Here is an 18,217-nt window from a genome sequence, read left to right as displayed (position 1 = left end):
TGACCAGATTCAGAATCAGTCATTGATCTTGAACTGAGACTAACTAGTAAAGGGCTATCGCATCTTCTCATACGCTCTACAGTGAGTTGAGTACAATCATCTGGCTAGCATGTGTCTTTAAGATGCTAGCATCTGATAGCAGAAATCCTCCTCTACCTAATTGTTACTCAAATTCCCTCTTAACGTGGGTATTAAATCACACTCTTTGCTGTGACCCCCCCCCCCCTCCCCTCCTTCCCTCCCTCCTCCTCCTTCTCTTCAAGAGATGCCAGCTAACGCCAGAGAGGAGCGGTCCTGTGTAACCAAAGTTGTGCCTCACATTACTGTGTCCCCAGGGAGCACCGGCCTCATCCTTCCAAAGTTCCACCGCCTCTACGACCACCAGTCCCCCTCGCACCTCCCTTACGACCACACGTCCGCTCACATCGCAGACAGCCACCTGGAGACCCTGCTCAGCAGCCCCATTGGCCGGGGCGGCGAGGTCGCCCTTCTCAAGATGGCCGCTCAGGAGGCCGGGCAGGAAGAGGAAGTGAACGGCGGAGGGGATGGGTACCCCAGCCCCCACCACCACCATCACCCCAACAGCCACGCCCATCAGGACAAGCTGATGGACGCGCCCACGCCGCTGTCCCCCATCATCTCCAAGGTGACCCCGGTCACCGAGGCGCAAGGCATGGTGGGAATGACCTTTACCGAGTCGCCGTGGGAGACCATGGAGTGGCTGGACCTGACGCCACCTAGCTCAGCGACGGCATTCAGCGTAGCTCCGCCCAACGGCCCCAGCATCTTCAACACAGAGTTCCTGGATGTGACAGACATCAACTTGAACTCAGCCATGGACCTGCACCTGGAGCACTGGTGAATGACTGGCTCACCACCTGCTAGCGACTGGACAAGCCAGGCAGAGACTGCAGTACGGTATCTAGTGATTAGCTAGCGAGTAGACAGCTAACTAGCTGCCAGAGACAACAGGACACAACGTAGCTAGCTAGTGAGTAGACAGCTAACTTAACAGTTTACTAGCTCCCAGTCAGAGACAGCAAGACATGGCATAGCTAGCTAGCTTATAAGATAGCCAACTAGCCAGCAACCATAGACTGGTGAGCAACAGACAATTTCAAAATAGTCAGAGAACACACTGCAGTACACCAGCACCAGGTGTCATTTAGTCGGGATGACTTTTGTTGTAATATAATATGGCATAATGTTAGACCAGTGTTATACCAATGTTGTGACAGTTATGCCAATGAATGTTGTGACCATGTTGTTACAGTGTACTAATGTTGGGAGGATATTGTTATAACGTTATAGTAAGGCTGTAACACTGTTATGACAGTGTACTAATGTTGCGTCAATCCTATGAAGCTGTTATGACAGTAATTATGCAATCATTTACCAATGAACAACAGCAGGATCAAGAGAGCCATACTGTTAAAGGACTAAACGACACCTTAGAATCATCAACATTCAGACAGAAACAATCATTTGTCAATTTAGGTAATTTTCATAGATTATAGGGTTTGGTCATTTTCCTAGTTAATAGGGTTTCATCGTGTCAGTCCTACTGTGCACACCTTCCAGTCACCTGGTTAATTTTCACATGATCTTTGTCCTTTTGGATAATGACAAGCACAACTAACCATGCAGTATGAGTCTGGAACCTTTAATGAAGGATGCTCTATGAAGGTCTGGACAACAATTACTGTCAAATGGAATGTCTCTCTTCAAGGATTTTATGCAATTTTAAGTGTTAGGCTATCTAGACTTGAACTCCTATTTTGACAATCAATGTATTGTTTTGGTTGGTGGGTATATGTTTGTATTACTGGAAACAAACAAATGGAATTACAAACAGGATCGGATACCAGAGAGTGGTCATATGTAAATATCATATTTCTACTGACAGAGACAAGTTTGAAGTCTGCATATTATGTCAGTGGTTTGGGAGATTACATAAGAACGGAGACCATGCGATCCAATGTATTGAGTAGTGTATGGGTTTCTTTGTAAATACAGAAAGTCTCACTTTGCACCTCTAGTGTAGTGCACATTGTCACGTTTGCTTGTGCCTAGGTTATATATGCAAGGAAGACATTTCATTTGTCATTCTGCTCAAGTGTTTCTATGTGTTTCTTCTCACTATTATCCAGCACATGTATTTACTGAATAGTTACACAAAGGTAGAAATATATTTTTATCTGAAGGAAAAAAAAGTATTTTGTCTTACCACAGTTTTATAAGTTATGAGACTGGTAGAAGGTATTCATCCTTTAACTGTATGAAATAACTCTATGTCAAGTTTGTGCCTTAACGTCTCAACAAGAGAGCTCTGCTTGGGATTTGTTTTCTATTGTTTTGCCAGCTCTCAAAATTGAGTTGTATTACCTATTCCCCTTAAAAACAAGAGCTTGTGTCAGTCACATAGAAGGTCCTTGTGGATGACATGGCTGTAGGAAGCAACCCCGGTGCCTTACTGGGAACAGTCTACCTGTCTTCAGTTAGGTCTGTTCAAGACCTAAGATCACGCCTTTAAGATCACATCTTTAAGATCTTGCCTTTAAGATCACACAAGGACAGAAGTGGCGAGTCAGGACAAGCATAGACCTAAATTTCATCTCGAGTATTTGTGAACATAATCTATTTTAATATCAAAATGTTTTTTTATTTGATTTTGAAATTTTCACCCATTCTTGATATATTGGATAATATCACTTTTATAGTTATTTATTTTTGCATTTTTTATTTATACATTCTTACATATTTATAATGACATTCCTTATTGACAAAATGGGATTCTATATTTGCCTTAAAAACTCCAATGCTGCCATTCAGATCCAGCGTTTTACTAATAAAATGTATGAAAATCTGCCTCTAAATGTGATTAAAAGTGAAGCACCACTTCACATAGAACTGTTTCCACAATTTTCCATGTAGAACAATAGAAGAATAGAATATCCATTCTTACCAGCACTTGTGAATATCAAAATGTAATATATACAGAGCTTTGATTGTCCTTACTGTGAATACTGCACAGAAAACAACAAAAATGTATTTTATCTATCAGTGTTTTAAAAAATTGTGCCATTTAGAAGAGACCTAATCACCTTTTATAAGTTGTGGTTTAACTGAGAACTATTCCACTTTTTATTGCAAGTTATTAAAAGCACACAAACCCCACATACAGTAGTGTGTATGGCATGTCACACCAGCAGTTATTGGATGGTGAAGAATGGGGACATTAATAAATGTAACACTGTGCTATGGTTTACATAACCTTCAACACCAAGCATCAGATTACCTTCAGTATCCTTCATATTGACCAAAGAAGTAAAAGGATTTCCCCAATGCGGTTATTTGAATTGCATTTCATGTTGTAGTCCACTTCCCCCCCCCCCAATTGCACTAAGCAATGTGTGCTTTAATTAAAGTGTTCTTCCCAGAACTACAAATACCATAGGCATCATACCATCCCCAGGAATCATTCTAGTGACAATCCCCTATCACCCTTTGTAGATTCATTCAAGTTTCCTTCTTTTTTATTTTCTAATCAAACATGGCACCTGACAGAAAGCGTATGTGTTGCTTGCCCACTGAATAGCAATTTTACAATGTAAAACACCTTGTATTTGTCCTCCCCCTGTATGTCTACTTCCTGTACTGTAGAATAAGACAGCAATAAACTTACACACAATCACACCATGGCAACCTGTCTGTGTCAGATACCCAAAATACCAATAACACTGTTTGGATGTTTTTTACAATGTGAACTTTATTCATTTCTTTCAACCCTTGATAAAGATACAATATAATACTCATTGCCCTTAATATGATCATATAGTCTAATATGAACATTCTAATAAATTGCCATTTATACATGTTGATCCTCCTCAAGAGATTATTTTCACCACTTGACAATATTAGCTCCCCACATCCATACACCCAGATTACAACAGATTACAGACCATCCACTTCACAACACATCACTGTAGACTGCAGGCCTCGACTGTGTGGCGCTGTGTTTTTAGGCCAAGGCAGAGATGGAGGGAGCCGAGTTTCCACGTTACCCAGAATCCTCGTCACGACGGGTCTGTGCCAGATCAATAGTCTGCATCTCTGCCCTCCCTGTGTGTCGAGCGACACGTTCTTGAACGTACCACAGATGAATTCGACGATTCTGCGGTGAACACGTCCCTGGACCCACACCTGTCAACCGTAACGGGGGGGAAACCCTCGCTCCAGGCACACGTCGCAATGCCAGACACCTGTTTTTCTTCACCTCCCCCCCCTCCCCTCCCCCCCTCAATCCCAGGTCGACAGTTTGGTTTAACTAGCTAACTCCAAGTTGTGTTTGTGACGCCTGGCTGACTACCAGAGCACTAGCGGTGGTCCGCGACTCTGCTGAGATCAAGCAAAACTGAGGGTGCATCTCTGCCCGTCTTCAGTCACCTCCTCCCCCGTGTCTGAGAGCTATTTGACACCCCATGACTTTCACATTAGCCTTAAGTGAAACCAGACAAGAATAGGAGTCCGGTTCAGACTTATCGAGACACAGTTCGGGACGTGGTTCAAGTGGAAAACGGAACCTTTCACCAGAGCAAGCTGGAGTTTCATGCTGGTTGGCTGAAAGGCATGCTGGACGCATCGTCGATCATTATATCTACGTTATCCGAAGGGGGTGGGATGTCAGAGCTGTACAGCAACGTGTCGTACGCGACCGAAGTGGCAAAGGTCAGGCTCATTTCCAGCTAGACTACATGGACAAGTGTTCAGAGTCGACTGTGGTGGTGAACACAGTCTGTAGTGTTGGCAGACATTTTTCCTAGCTGTTTTACCTGCACATGGGACTCTTGACTACTCGACCAGATCAGAGAATCTCTCGTTGACAACAAGCCCAAACTACAGAACTTGCTGAGCAGCTGCCTGTAGATTCGATATATACTGTATATACACACGCATTTACAACTGTGGGCAGGAGTCGGATCAACCTACAGAGCTGACATCTGGCTTCTTTTTTTTTCTTTTCTTGGAGAGTCCTGATAATGTCAAGACAACCTTGCGATTGAACAGCTGTGCAGTGAACTGAATATCGCGAAAACAAAGCCACGCTAACAGCCATCGACCAGTCCGTTTTTTTTTCTCAGGAAAACAACACTTTTGCATACCCATTCCTATACAATGAGTGAAGGTGCACAACATACATTGTGATTATAGTGCCTTGTTTAGACAGATCTGTCTGCATACATCTGTACAGGTCTTCAACAATGTCGAGGTGAACACACAAATGCATACATACAGTCCACAATGTACAATCAAATGTGCTATCCAAACGACTATTTTGTTCATAATGTCATTTTCAACATTTTATTTGGTATGTTCTGTATTTGTGTACACCAAGTTCAAGTATATATATAAACCGTATATGCACTCTATTCATTTATCTTTCACGTAAAAAAAAAAAAAAAAAAATGCTGTATTTACTTAACCCTTATTATGCCTTCAAGTTTTGCTCTCTGATGGTGGTATGACGGAAGATAATAGTTACACATCACTGACAAGAAACAGGAGAGAAGCAGAACGGGTGTTTCGAACGGGACCGCACGGGTGGCGACGACGACGCGGGATCCTCCCCGCGCTCTCTGGGACACGCCAACGACAAGCGGGTGATCCTACGTAACTGTGCATCTGAGGGCTAAGGTGTCATGCGTCGTGTGTCACGCGGATAAGTGTCCCCCCCCTCCCACCCCCCCCCCCCCCTCCCCTCTGCGCGTCGCAGCGTGAAGTGTTCCCTCCCTCCCGCCCCCGTCAGTCCACATACATGGGGGACATGGGCGAGGTGGGGATCAGGTCCAGGATGCGGCACACGTAGCTGGCCACGTCCACGCTGCGCTCCTCGTACATCAGGATGAACGGGTGTTTCTGGGGGACGACACGGGACACGGACAGTCGTTGAGACGACTCGGAAAACTCAAAGTGATACATCAAATAATGTTTTCAGCATTTCGGCAGGTACTTTGATCCCCCCCAACCCCCACACAAAAAAACGATATATTATATCGTTATAATATATAGATCCTTATATCCAAAGCGACACAAACCTTTAGTCAACTGGTCTAACCACTGAGCTACAATCTCTTCCTAAACTGGCATGATATTGGAGTCAGTTGGCTGAGCGGTGAGGGAGTCGGGCTAGTAATCCGAAGGTTGCCAGTTCGATTCCCGGTCATGCAAACTGACGTTGTGTCCTTGGGCAAGGCACTTCACCCTACTTGCCTCGGGGGAATGCCCCTGTACCTACTGTAAGTCGCTCTGGATAAGAGCGTCTGCTAAATGACTAAATGTAAATGTCTTATCGGTCTTTGGTCACCGGTTTTTCAATAGGTTAAGTGGTTCAGATGAAATCCAAATATCTCCAACAAACACACACGGTAAACACTGCTCATTGTAGAAGTACAGTCTAAATGCCACGGAGCATGTTCTAAACCCACGTTTTTCAACAGGAAGTGGCCTTTCCTTTTTCTACGTGTTAGACGTGAACCCTGATGCTTCTGAGCACCGGGGAGAAGCTGAACACTCACCAGCAGCTCCTTGTACTTGGGTCTTTTGGACTCGTCCTTCGTAAGGCTGCCAAGACGACGAGGGGAAAAAGAAACGAGTTAGCAGGTGCTGTGACAGTGGAACACGGGTTCAACCACGGAGAGGCAAACTGGCCTTCCAGTCATCCACCACACAGAGGCAGCAGAGACAATGTTCAGGACAACCCCCGTCTCGACGGAGGCAGTTGGGAAAGCTGTACTTATTGCAAATGTGGCTGTTCTCTTTCACGATGCACTGCTACTGGAGTCGAGCTGTTCATGCTTCATTATTCTGCCCTTCATTTTCTTTATTTTGTATAATCGTATTTCTTAACCCCTGTCCCTCCAAGAAGCCTCTTGTCTCTTGCCAGGCAAAGTAAATGAGATGTCCTTAAATAACTTGCCTGACGGTAAAAGAAAAACAAACAATTAAAACAGCCGAATGAGCCAGCTACTGTATGCACGCTCACCATAAGTTGACAAAGTTGCTGAACTTGGGGGAGAACTGGCGGTCCTCGGAGTTGCAGAGCTGTGGAGGTTCGCCCTTCACCACCTGGGTCAGCTGGTCAAACACACTGTTCCACTTGGGGTAGGGGAACCTGCCGGTAGCCAGCTCATACTGCGCACACACACACACAGGCATGCAAACCCAAAACAGACAAACACACACAGAAGGACAGACACAGACACACCAACATAGAGACAGACACAGGATGTTTGAAACGTGCTCTCAGAAAGACCCGGACAGGAAATGGGACCACACAGGTCCAGATGTGCTCCAGTCTCCAGAACCTTCCGGGTCCCCACAGACAGAGAACACAGCGTGACCGCTGCTTCCATGTTGAAACGGGCGGAGGTGTCACGTGACTAGTTACCAAGGTGATTCCCAAGCTCCACACGTCTGAGCGCACGTCGTATCCTTGTCTGGAAGCGCTAGGGTCTATCCTCTCAGGCTAGAAACACACACACACACACAACATCGTGTCACCTCTAGTTTCCTTGTTTATCGACTGCTCTGTTTGAAAGGCCCTTTCAAATGGCACACTGTGCCACAAACAGCGGTGCACCTAAACTCGTGGCCTTAAACAGCGTCATGTCATTTCATAATTATATTTGATATATGGTGTGACATTGTAATAACACAGCATTGATATGTTGTGTGTGTGTGTATGGTTCTGTATATGCATTGGAGGGTTTAGATTGTATATGTAGTGTGATGCTGTATACATGTAGTGTAGTATTGTATATGTAGCGATGGTTCTGTGCGGTCCTCACCGCCATGTAAGGTCTACAGCCTGCGTCTCTGGTCTTGGCTATGGAGTCAACCAGCTGACCACTGATGCCAAAGTCACACAGCTTGATGTTGCCTCTACGGTCCATGAGAATGTTGGAAGGTTTGATGTCTGGAGACAGGGGGAGAGCATCTGATATAAACTTTTGGGGGCACAATTAGTTAGGGGTGGGGGGGGGGTGTAAACACTGGTGTTTACAGTGATATGTGATATGTTGGGGGTCAAATCATATTTTTCCCAGGATTGGGACGGGGACGGGGGGTGGAATGGGGGGGTCATGTCCACATTTTTGGATGTAGTTTTGGTCGTACCTCTGTGAATTATTTTCAAGTTTTCCTTTAAGTGGTTCAGTGCTTTAACTGTCTGTTTGGGACAAAACCAAAACAAACATGAAGGGCATTTCGGAAACAGCTGACACACACATTCAGTGCACTTAAGATGAGAAGAAAGTACGTAGAAGAGGATGTTATACTCACTGCTAATGTGATTTTGCCTAATATTTCCTCTGGAATGACGTCATCTAATGCACAATATACATATTTGTAGAATTTGTCAAATGAGGTAGACATTAGTTCCATACATATCCAGCAATCCCCCTGAAAGGTAGAGATACAGTCGTCTTAGAGGAGAAATCGCACAGAAAAGGATGAATGAGAAGGGGTTAACAGGATTGTGGTGTGTAAGTGCTGTGTTCCTGAGGGGCCGAGAGAGTGGGCAGAGAGTGGGCAGAGAGTGGGCAGAGAGAGGGCAGAGAGCGGGCAGAGAGCGGGCAGAGAGAGGGCAGAGAGCGGGCAGAGAGCGGGCAGAGAGCGGGCAGAGAGTGGGCAGAGAGAGGGCAGAGAGTGGGCAGAGAGTGGGCAGAGAGCGGGCAGAGAGAGTGGGCAGAGAGTGGGCAGAGAGTGGGCAGAGAGAGGGCAGAGAGAGGGCAGAGAGAGGGCAGAGAGCGGGCAGAGAGAGGGCAGAGAGCGGGCAGAGAGAGGGCAGAGAGCGGGCAGAGAGTGGGCAGAGAGCGGGCAGAGAGAGGGCAGAGAGCGGGCAGAGAGAGGGCAGAGAGAGGGCAGAGAGTGGGCAGAGAGTGGGCAGAGAGCGGGCAGAGAGAGGGCAGAGAGCGGGCAGAGAGAGGGCAGAGAGAGGGCAGAGAGAGGGCAGAGAGCGGGCAGAGAGCGGGCAGAGAGCGGGCAGAGAGAGGGCAGAGAGCGGGCAGAGAGAGGGCAGAGAGAGGGCAGAGAGTGGGCAGAGAGTGGGCAGAGAGAGGGCAGAGAGTGGGCAGAGAGAGGGCAGAGAGTGGGCAGAGAGCGGGCAGAGAGAGGGCAGAGAGTGGGCAGAGAGAGGGCAGAGAGAGGGCAGAGAGCGGGCAGAGAGCGGGCAGAGAGCGGGCAGAGAGAGGGCAGAGAGTGGGCAGAGAGGGCAGAGAGAGGGCAGAGAGAGGGCAGAGAGCGGGCAGAGAGAGGGCAGAGAGCGGGCAGAGAGCGGTCAGAGAGCGGTCAGAGAGAGGGCAGAGAGTGGGCAGAGAGAGGGCAGAGAGCGGGCAGAGTGGATAGAGAGCGGGCAGAGAGCGGTCAGAGAGCGGTCAGAGAGAGGGCAGAGAGTGGGCAGAGAGAGGGCAGAGAGCGGGCAGAGTGGATAGAGAGAGGGCAGAGAGCAGGCAGAGAGAGGGCAGAGAGCAGGCAGAGAGAGGGCAGAGAGCGGCCCCTGACCTCTCTGAAGAGAGCTCCGTAGAACTGGACGATGTAGAGACAGTCGCTGCTCCTCATCACCACGTCCAGGTCCATCAGCAGCTGCTTCTGCTCCTTCTCATCCACCGTGGAGCGGATCCTCTGAGACGCACAACAGGGGCGGACACGCACACACGCACACACACACACACAGGGGAGCACACACACACAGGGGCACACACGGGAACACACAATTAATGAGGGTACACGATTATTCTGATCCGAAGCTCTGGCCTCTAGTGCTGAGGAACAGCACCTCTAGAGACAGTGGAATCCCAGCTGACAGACAGGCTGGGATCAGAACAGCAGCATCAGACCGTCCCAGACAGGCTGGGATCAGAACAGGAGCATCAGACCGTCCCAGACAGGCTGGGAGGAGCACAGGCGGTCACCTTGACGGCCATGATCTGTCCGCTGGGCTTGTGGACCATCTTGTTGACGGAGCCGTAGGCCCCGCGGCCGATCTCCCCCAGGTCCCTCAGGTCCTCGGCCGTGAAGTCGCAGTGCTGCTCCGGAGAGATCTTCAGCTTGCCTGACGACTCGATGCTGTGGGTCCGCAGACGCTCTCTGGACGAGGGACGGAGGAGCGAGAGAGAGAGACAGAGACAGAGAGAGAGAGAGAGAAGCAGGAGCCCATTCATTATACATTAATGAGACGGCTTAATTATTAAATCAGCCATTCCTGTACCCTCTGTCCAAAACAGGCAGGCAGAGAGAGGAGACGCTGAAAATGCTGACTCGTCAAGTGGAGCGATGACCGAATCGAGCTCTGAAACTCAAAACCCAAAGCCTGGCCCAAATAAACATAAACACAGAGTAAACAGCCTAGCATCCCCAAACAGTAGTATCGGCTTCTTGTGTTGAATTGAGCTCTCTCACACACACACACACACACACACACACGCACACACACACACAGCCTCACTTACATGTGTGGGTTCTGGAAGGAGGGGGCGGGGGGGTGGAGGGGGAGCCTGGTGGCTGGCTTCACTGGGGGGTTGGCGAAGTTCAGCTTGAGGGCCTTGCGTTTACCTGGCAGGGGCGGAGAGGAGAGAACAGGCACATTCCCACAGCACACCTGCGTCAGAGAACCAGCTCAGACAAACACTAGCGGGCTGATAGGGGAGGTGATAGGAGAGGGTACTGGCAAGGGATGTAAACATACCATGGTGGCTTGAAATGAATAAGGGTCAGGTTCTCACTATAACAAAGAAGGCCTCTTACCGGAACGGCATGGCTATGAGTATAAATGGCACTTACACTACATTAAACCTAGCAAACCTAGCACGTTATCCAACAACCAGTCGAGTGTACTACAGTTTACAATTGGGCTGAGACAAAGTGGACATGCTCAAGGGGAAATTGGCAGATAATCCAAGTTATTCTTTCATCCAAAACGTACTCTCACATTGACAAAAACATGACTCAAAAAAGGTACATAAACCAACGGACGCCCAAGATGCGTTTTCAACCCAAGCAAAGAGCCCAGTAGTGAAGGGGTTGCCAATGTCTGGGAAATAAAATCACTAATTTCCAAGAGCTGATTTCATTCATCAACAGGACATTCGCTGACAGTTAGCATGCGCCTACATACATTGAGCAGAGAGAGAGAGAGAAGCCAGGAAATCACACTGGGAACCCCTGTACCAGATCCGTGTGTTGATAGATTGATTGGTGCAGTTCAGAGACCGGAGAATTTTCCTTCACATGGCAAAGAGACTTAACACCATCACACCACCACACCATTGTTCAGACGAAACGCGTTTTAACGCTGTTCCAAAGTAGATGGCGAAACCAACATGAAAGTGTCAAGTCATCTTTGACATTAGGCCAAAATCAGAGGTGGAACAATCCCCCTTAAACCTATATACATCTCAGAGCCAACCAAGCCCCAGAAACTTCTAGTTTCCCCCCTAGTATCAGTGGACAGCAGTGACAGTTGATAGACTCCCTCCCCTCTACCAGAGCATCACACAAGGGGCGTATCCCAATAGTGTACAGTAGCCTCCTTCCCCTTTCATCCCTCCTTGCCAACCAAAAGGCCATAACCACGAAGAACCGATTTGTCCCGACCCAGTTTTTGGATATTATGGGATAGCCGAGGAAAGGAGACAAGGAGAGGAGGCCATTTTAGACTAGTGGGATGCACGCGCAGAGAGAAAGGGTTGGTTGTGCTGTGTGAGGTATCTAATGCTTACTTTGGGTCACTCCAGACAGGCTTATCTGAAACCCTGAAGTAAAGAAAAAACATTTTACTACATTTGTTTCTCCTTTGGGGCTTTCTGTTGCGTGGGCGTGTTCTCCGGTCAATGGATCGTTTCTAGGTTCAGCTAGCTATTAATGTTTTTTTCTGCCAACTACATTATTATATTGTGTTTAACTACGCTAGTGTACTATGCGTACTATGTATTCTACAGTTTAATCTGATCAGCTGTGTTATTCCAACAGAGTATGAAATAGCTGGAACAATAAACTGTAAAGGACAAACTTATCATCTCGGTATCTTTCGAAAACAGATTCAAGTGAGAATACATTTTGGTGTGTAAACCAAGCACTCCAGGCCAAGTTTATGCTTTTCATGGGGGCATAAAATAGACTAACGACAATTTCAATTCATTTGCTTTCAAGATTTGTCAGGGCCTGTAACACAGACAGGCCAACGTGTTCCAGCACATCTGAAATAATACAATCATACAATTACACAATACACCTACCAGACCAACCTACAAGCCCTTAGGGACAAAGTCATCTGAAGTCAACTAGGATGGACCTCATGCATGTTGAAAACAAACTTGAAAAACAGAAATGGTGGGGTTGGTGAAGGGGAGGGGGGGTAGCAATTCTCAGCACACCAGTGTCTATGAGTACAGTAATACACGAACAACCTTAACCTTTGAATAATAAGCGTGTGTACCTGTTTCATTTTGACATCTCCAGCACGTGTTGGTCTCTGCAAGGTTTAAATAAAACATTTGATGCTCGACATGTGCGACAAATGCAGTATCTACACAACTAAAATCTGATGACTGCTACCTACTACCGAGCCAATAACGGCCTAACGATACATTGAGTAGGCTAGCCTGGCTAATGTGACACTATGTCAATCAAATGATACAGCTGCCTCCGGGCCTTTAAGCAAAGCTAATGTAAGCTAACAGTTCAATATCCAGGCACCGGATCCATGTTGCAAAATGCAGTACCGTACAGTTAAAAATGCATGCAGCAGGTTTGGAGAGTAAAAACAGTTTCCAAACTGGTAGGCCTTTCGGTATTTGCAACAGCTAAGGCTAAAACATCGATTGATGGAAATTATATGACCGCAGCAAGTAGCTACAATGTTAACAATTTCCAAAAGTGGTATTTGCGTCGGCTGTCCTATACGTGTTTTCTGACGGCAGAAGAAAGCTCTCTTCCTAATTTTAACATAACAGTCCTATACGTATGATTGCGATAATGCATCCCTGCTAGCCTGGTAGCTGTTCCAAGGTAAGGATAGCCATCCTCCCAGTGAGTCATTTATTCAAGCAGCTCAAACGTCTCACTTTAGGACGAAAAACGACAACAAAGCCATCTACTTCTAACCTTGCATGCTGCTAACGGTAGTCAGGTGTTGAGGCTGAGGGTGGTGGTGCGATGTGGATCCTGCTATGTTGCTGTTGCTGGAGGTTGTTGAGTTGCTGTTGGGACTGGGAGTCGCCATTGTTGTGTTGGAGTCCGGGCAGCGCTCAGGCTGCAATGCAGAGCAAACTTCGCCCTCTCTCTCTCCAAACGGGACACTGCGCCAGCACAACGTAGTTGCACCACACAGCCACGTCTATGAACGCCCCGAGTCACGGAAGAAAGTACTCTGTCTATGGTTGTAACTGGGGAGGGGACAGTGAAGGGACAACCTAATCCTACCATGCAAGTAGTCACTGATAACACGGTGCAATACATTTGGGTAAAGTGTCAATGTTTATGGAAGTTGATTAGCTAGTAAATAAATTCGTTCATCAATAAATATTCAAATAACAGTCCATATAACATACAGTGCAACATTCATTCATTGCTGCCTTCTTCATGAAGCATTCTAAGCAGATTGCTAATCCAATTCAAATAATCATCTCCCTTTTATAAAAAATAATTCAACTCATACTGATAACTTCAACACTTTATTTAAGCGACTAATATTGATTTTCCAGTCAAATGTTATTTCACTGTGTCTGCACAGCATGGATATATTACACAGCAGTGCCATGTATTCTTTGAGGTAGGAAGGCACATATAATGTCTTATTTTGGTATGAAAAACTTAACTTATATTTCAAACTTGCACAAGGCATTTCTTCAATGCATCAAGGGAACAGTAGTTCTCTATCAGATATCCTCCCACATCCCTTTAGGATCATTCTATCCGGATAAACCGAGACTGTTCCGAAAGCATTTCTGTCCGGAGGGGTCTCGATGACCCCCTCCAGAGTGAGGTAATGCACGCCTGACTGGGAGTCTCTATGATAACCGCCTTCGTGGTCGTGTCCTGCCATAAAGCAGACCACACTGCTGTGAGAACGCAGGATGGACAGCAGTTGGTCGTAGTTCCAGGCCAGGCAGATTGGGTCAGTAGAGTCAGGGTGCACAGGGAGGTGGCCTGGGAGGACAACAGCAATAGGTCAGATTGAGGTCATGTGTGATCTTGTGAATGCATGTTCTGAATACTGATATCCCTCTTAAAATAAGTAAATACATAAGACTGTTTAGAGTATTGGCATCAGCCTTCTGGATGAACTGGATCTCGAGGTCCTCATCCCGTACCTTCAGTAGGCTGTATGCTAAACACGTCGATCTTTCAAAAATAAGTATGTGTAAGACTTGTGAGATGCCATGTTTTCTGGGACCGTATGAAACACACGATCTTCAGTGCGTCAGCATGCTGGTTAGTGGAGATATATTATTCACACGTGACTGTAAAAAAGAAACCTTGATGTGACTTACTAAGGACAGTGACCCTCTCATGGGCCTCGTCAGCTTGCATCAGAACTCTTTCCAGCCAATCAAGCTGCTCCTTACTGAATCCCCCGTTAAACTTCACAAACCTCTGCACGAGACCATAAGAGGCTGAAAAGAAGATGAAGGATGAAACACAATTTAGTCTTATTAGAGACACGAGAAACCCCCCATGCAGTCTGGTCAAAACTAGTGAGAGTATTTCACCCCTACAATCTGATAACTTTACCTGGAGGCTGGTTAAGATCTTCATTACTGTTGTGCTCTTTCAAAAGTGTCATTGCCTGCTGATATTGCTCACTTGACTCCTCTCTCCCTAGCAGGCTTACGTCGTAAGCATCAAGGAGGACAAACCGGAAGCCGGGGACTGGACAGAAGTGGTAGGCGTAAATGTCACCAGTTGGGGGCCGCTTTCCCCTGTCAGAAGATGTCGTACTGTTCAGGGTGGAATGCAGTAGACTCTCTCTGCTGAAATTATAAAACTCGTGATTGCCCCATACGTGATGAACACTCGCTGGACATGAGTCGAACTCTTTCATGACCGTTTCCAACGCTCGATGCGACGCGTCGTATTTCTTGTTGAAGCCATCGATAATGTCTCCGAGCTGAAGAATGAATGTGGGTTTGACAGGTGCCGTTTCCCAGCTTTCTATGGCATTGCGAAGAAGCCGAAGGCTGCTCTTATAATATCGTTTCCGTGTACGTTTGAAATTAAATCCGTCGTCAATATCGGCGTATTGAATGTCAGCGATAACTCCAAATGTAAACAATGGTTGTGAACAGCCTTCCATTCCGATCATATATTCATTTGACAAAATTCTGCTTTGAATCCACTTGGTAAAGTTGACTTTACGACAGTAGCCAGCCAAGTAACCAGTCAATGTCCGAACATTTTGGACCCCTGCCAGACCGCACGTGATCTATTTGCCTTTCTTAAGTAACAATTAGTTGCTTTTCAGATGTGTTCATGTTTCTGCCAGATAGGGCTGGATACTTTGTCACAGTCTACAATTGTCAACCACCGCGAATGTTACATGTTCACCACTGGAAGTGCATTCACGAACGTCCTACCGGCGCACTGCGCAGAATCCTATACCATCGTTATGGTTGCATGGCAGGCGACTAAACAGTATGCTGTGCCGCTTTACAACTAAACGCTTCGGAGAGTCACGCCTTATCGCACCAATGGCTGTAAATAGCTTTTCAACGTACACATTTTTGAATACTGAATACACACACCCCTTTATACGTTCACGTTACACGGACATGCGCAGACGGACACCAATAAACAGATACAGCATAACAAAGCTTATCTCCAATGTGTTCACCATAAAATAAATAAATGAAAACAATTTCAAGTGTTGTCCATAGAAGTCCCACACATTATGATACATGAAAGATATACCTTGTTAACCTTGACCTCATGAAGTTTTGGGGGCAGTGGTGGATCTGGTACCTAAAGCCCACCTATAGATTAATGCAATATTTACACCAGTGTTTGTTTACTGTTGTCAAATCCACTATGAGCCAGATAATGGACCACACCACCCTGCTTAGCAGCACTTTATTTAGTCAACTTGAACTTGATGTGACATTAACTCATAAGCCATGAGATTTTACCATCTGTCGCCTTAGCTTTTTAATTTATTTGACTTCTTTCTCTCTCTCACACACACACACACACCTTTATGTCTCTCTCTTTCTCATTCACACACACAGAAAAGCTATAAGCAGGTACAGTGTTCCAAGTTCACTCCCTTTGTCTTCCCTAGAGTGACACCTGAATGTCAGCTGCCTGTACTGGTTGTCAGTATGATGACTGCACCTTCCAGCCCCTCAGTTAAGCCCCATCAGTCTCTCAGTCACCTTGGGGCGACATAAGCTGTGGGTTCACTGCATACTTGTTTTAAGATTGATCTCTTGACTTACCAGTCTATAAACCCTTCTACCACCCCTCCCCCTTCTTGTACAAGAGACACTGGTAGAGAACTGTGGAGGTCAAAAACGTACTGGCCTCTGATGTTGATGGAGCACGGTGTGAGAGAATTGATGAAAGACACCAACCGATAGAAACCCATTTGTATGGGCGAAACACTACCAGAAACAAAAGACTCTTTCAATGATGTTGTTTATCAAAGGAGCCTGATAATATAATTTGAAAGGACCACAGAAAGAGATATTTATCTCACCCACGTAAACTGTAGAAAAGACGACATAAAACTGTCAAAGATGTGCATAAAAGACTTCCTTCACGTGTTCTGCACTGCTTGTAAGTGTCCTACCGAGAGCATTGGGAAGATGCTGGCTCTGGTATTCCTCTGAGAATCTGCCATCCCATGAGCCAAGTAGTCCTCTAATCTCCAGAGCCCATGCCTTAGGGAATGTCTATTGATGGAGCAGCCAGATATGCTTTTATTTATATGTCCATCATGGCTCCATCACAAGATCCACAGGTGCCTTTGGAGTTGTGTTAGTCCATTAAGCTTCTGAAACCCTGTCTGACATTTGTAGATTTCAGCCTTGTTAGGAAAAAAAGATGAATGATGTTTATAGTTTCAAGGTTTGATCACAAATGATTTGCCCATTATAAGATTTTATGACAAAAAAACGTTTGAGTAACAAAAAAACGAAAGTCCTATAGGGTTGTGGAGTGCAAATCAGGCCTAAACGTTAGCATTTTACTATTCATATGGATACATGTGAAGAACAACTGATGGAGATCACTACACAACATGTAGGCCTACACAATGTTATTGAGTAAAAAAGCGTCATGTTGTACAGTAAAACGATTTGGAGATAATCACATAGCCATGGGTGATGGATGTGATGTGTTTGAACAGTGTGGCCTCATGCTTCATGTCAGAAGTTCTCTACCTGTGGGGCTACCCTGGGGTGAGCATGGTGGGGGAAGCAAGTGTTTGCAGGAGGTTGCACAGGAGTTTAGGAGGGAAGTATATTGTCGTAGATGAAAGAGGATAGGATTATTACAGATGGGGGTGTCGGGAGGGAAGGCTTTCTTGAACATTTTCCGTTTTTCTTTGGTACAAAAGGGGTCCCGTCCTAATTTGCGAAGCACTGTTTGCTGTGTTACCCTGCAGTGTGAGAGAGACTGAGAGATCTCAGAAGCGAGGTTACTCGCCTCGAGGTCCTCGGATTCTCTCCTTGAGCTGCAGTTGTTCCCCGCCTGAGACTTCCACTAATGCCACATGCCGATCCCAACACCTCCTCACTCCACCCACATTCACAAGAAGCTTTGACCCAAATATAGGTGGCTGCTCGGTTTCAAGCAGAGCCAGGGGGAGGCCTATAAAAGAGGTCCACTCCATCCACATCTTCCAACTGGCCCTGCTGTTAAGGAGAGCATCCCTTCTGCTGGTGAGTGAATGGACTGGTAGTGGGTTGTGCTTGTATCTTACTTTCCAATTGACGATAACTTTCCAGTTATGCGGAACACAATGAAGCTTTAAGTTGGTGTTGTTCTCTCACAGGGACATCCAAGACCTCAAACGGTCAATCCACTGTTTCTGCAATCCAAGGTAGAGGTGAGCATTCTGTGAGTCTTCCCTTCGTCCTATACTTTTCTAAGGTGTGTTCTCGGGATTATTGTTCAACGAACTTGATGTGACATCTGACCTCTGACCCTGGCCTCCTCCAAG

The 18,217-nt window shown here is 46.3% G+C and overlaps 4 protein-coding genes across 6 annotated transcripts in view; 1 reads left to right on the top strand and 3 right to left on the bottom strand.

Moving 5' to 3' along the window:
• pts (6-pyruvoyltetrahydropterin synthase) overlaps positions 1–18,217 on the bottom strand; it is a 228,003-nt gene that overhangs the window by 159,977 nt on the left and 49,809 nt on the right. The gene's annotated exons all lie outside the window — the stretch shown is intronic.
• The window catches only part of myocd (myocardin), a 54,386-nt gene that overhangs the window by 11,128 nt on the left and 25,041 nt on the right, over positions 1–18,217 (top strand). Inside the window, exon 12 of the mRNA XM_067245159.1 lies at positions 264–3,411. Coding sequence (XP_067101260.1) covers positions 264–862 — 599 coding nt within the window. The 3' untranslated portion in view covers positions 863–3,411. The remainder of the gene's footprint in view (positions 1–263; positions 3,412–18,217) is intronic.
• On the bottom strand, positions 5,765–13,294 carry map2k4b (mitogen-activated protein kinase kinase 4b). Of its 3 annotated transcripts, XM_067244060.1 has the most exons (13): positions 13,162–13,294; positions 12,494–12,529; positions 11,778–11,810; positions 10,509–10,611; positions 9,972–10,146; positions 9,562–9,681; positions 8,341–8,460; positions 8,176–8,227; positions 7,848–7,975; positions 7,448–7,525; positions 7,043–7,191; positions 6,576–6,621; positions 5,765–5,916 (listed from the first exon to the last, which is right to left on the bottom strand). In XM_067244060.1, exons 1-13 carry the CDS (start codon positions 13,277–13,279, stop codon positions 5,803–5,805), a joined length of 1,272 nt encoding a protein of 423 aa, XP_067100161.1. In that variant the 5' UTR covers positions 13,280–13,294; the 3' UTR covers positions 5,765–5,802. The 3 variants fall into 3 exon arrangements, with proteins under 3 accessions (XP_067100161.1, XP_067100162.1, XP_067100163.1); XM_067244061.1 differs by lacking the exon at positions 11,778–11,810; XM_067244062.1 differs by lacking the exon at positions 12,494–12,529 and having other exon boundaries at positions 13,162–13,291.
• On the bottom strand, positions 13,718–15,581 carry adprm (ADP-ribose/CDP-alcohol diphosphatase, manganese-dependent). Its single transcript, XM_067245287.1, has 3 exons — positions 14,791–15,581; positions 14,550–14,672; positions 13,718–14,205 (listed from the first exon to the last, which is right to left on the bottom strand). Exons 1-3 carry the CDS (start codon positions 15,359–15,361, stop codon positions 13,913–13,915), a joined length of 987 nt encoding a protein of 328 aa, XP_067101388.1. The 5' UTR covers positions 15,362–15,581; the 3' UTR covers positions 13,718–13,912.

This window comes from Osmerus mordax, chromosome 10, assembly GCF_038355195.1.
Source record: "Osmerus mordax isolate fOsmMor3 chromosome 10, fOsmMor3.pri, whole genome shotgun sequence".
Lineage (NCBI taxonomy): Eukaryota > Metazoa > Chordata > Actinopteri > Osmeriformes > Osmeridae > Osmerus > Osmerus mordax.
Note: the sequence above shows the minus strand (reverse complement) of the source record. Positions and strands in the feature narration are given on the sequence as shown.

What these genes read in the sequence shown, in the direction of transcription:
- map2k4b (XM_067244060.1), bottom strand. Translation starts at nt 13,279, where the DNA reads ATGGCGACTCCCAGTCCCAACAGCAACTCAACAACCTCCAGCAACAGC. An exon ending in GAGATGTCAAAATGAAACAG is followed by an intron (nt 11,811 to 12,493) that starts GTACACACGCTT and finishes TCTTTACTTCAG; the next exon opens with GGTTTCAGATAAGCCTGTCT. An exon ending in GCTGTAGACCTTACATGGCG is followed by an intron (nt 7,526 to 7,847) that starts GTGAGGACCGCA and finishes GTGTGTTTCTAG; the next exon opens with CCTGAGAGGATAGACCCTAG.
- adprm (XM_067245287.1), bottom strand. Translation starts at nt 15,361, where the DNA reads ATGATCGGAATGGAAGGCTGTTCACAACCATTGTTTACATTTGGAGTT. An exon ending in AGATCTTAACCAGCCTCCAG is followed by an intron (nt 14,673 to 14,790) that starts GTAAAGTTATCA and finishes TCTTCTTTTCAG; the next exon opens with CCTCTTATGGTCTCGTGCAG. An exon ending in TGAGAGGGTCACTGTCCTTA is followed by an intron (nt 14,206 to 14,549) that starts GTAAGTCACATC and finishes TTGTCCTCCCAG; the next exon opens with GCCACCTCCCTGTGCACCCT.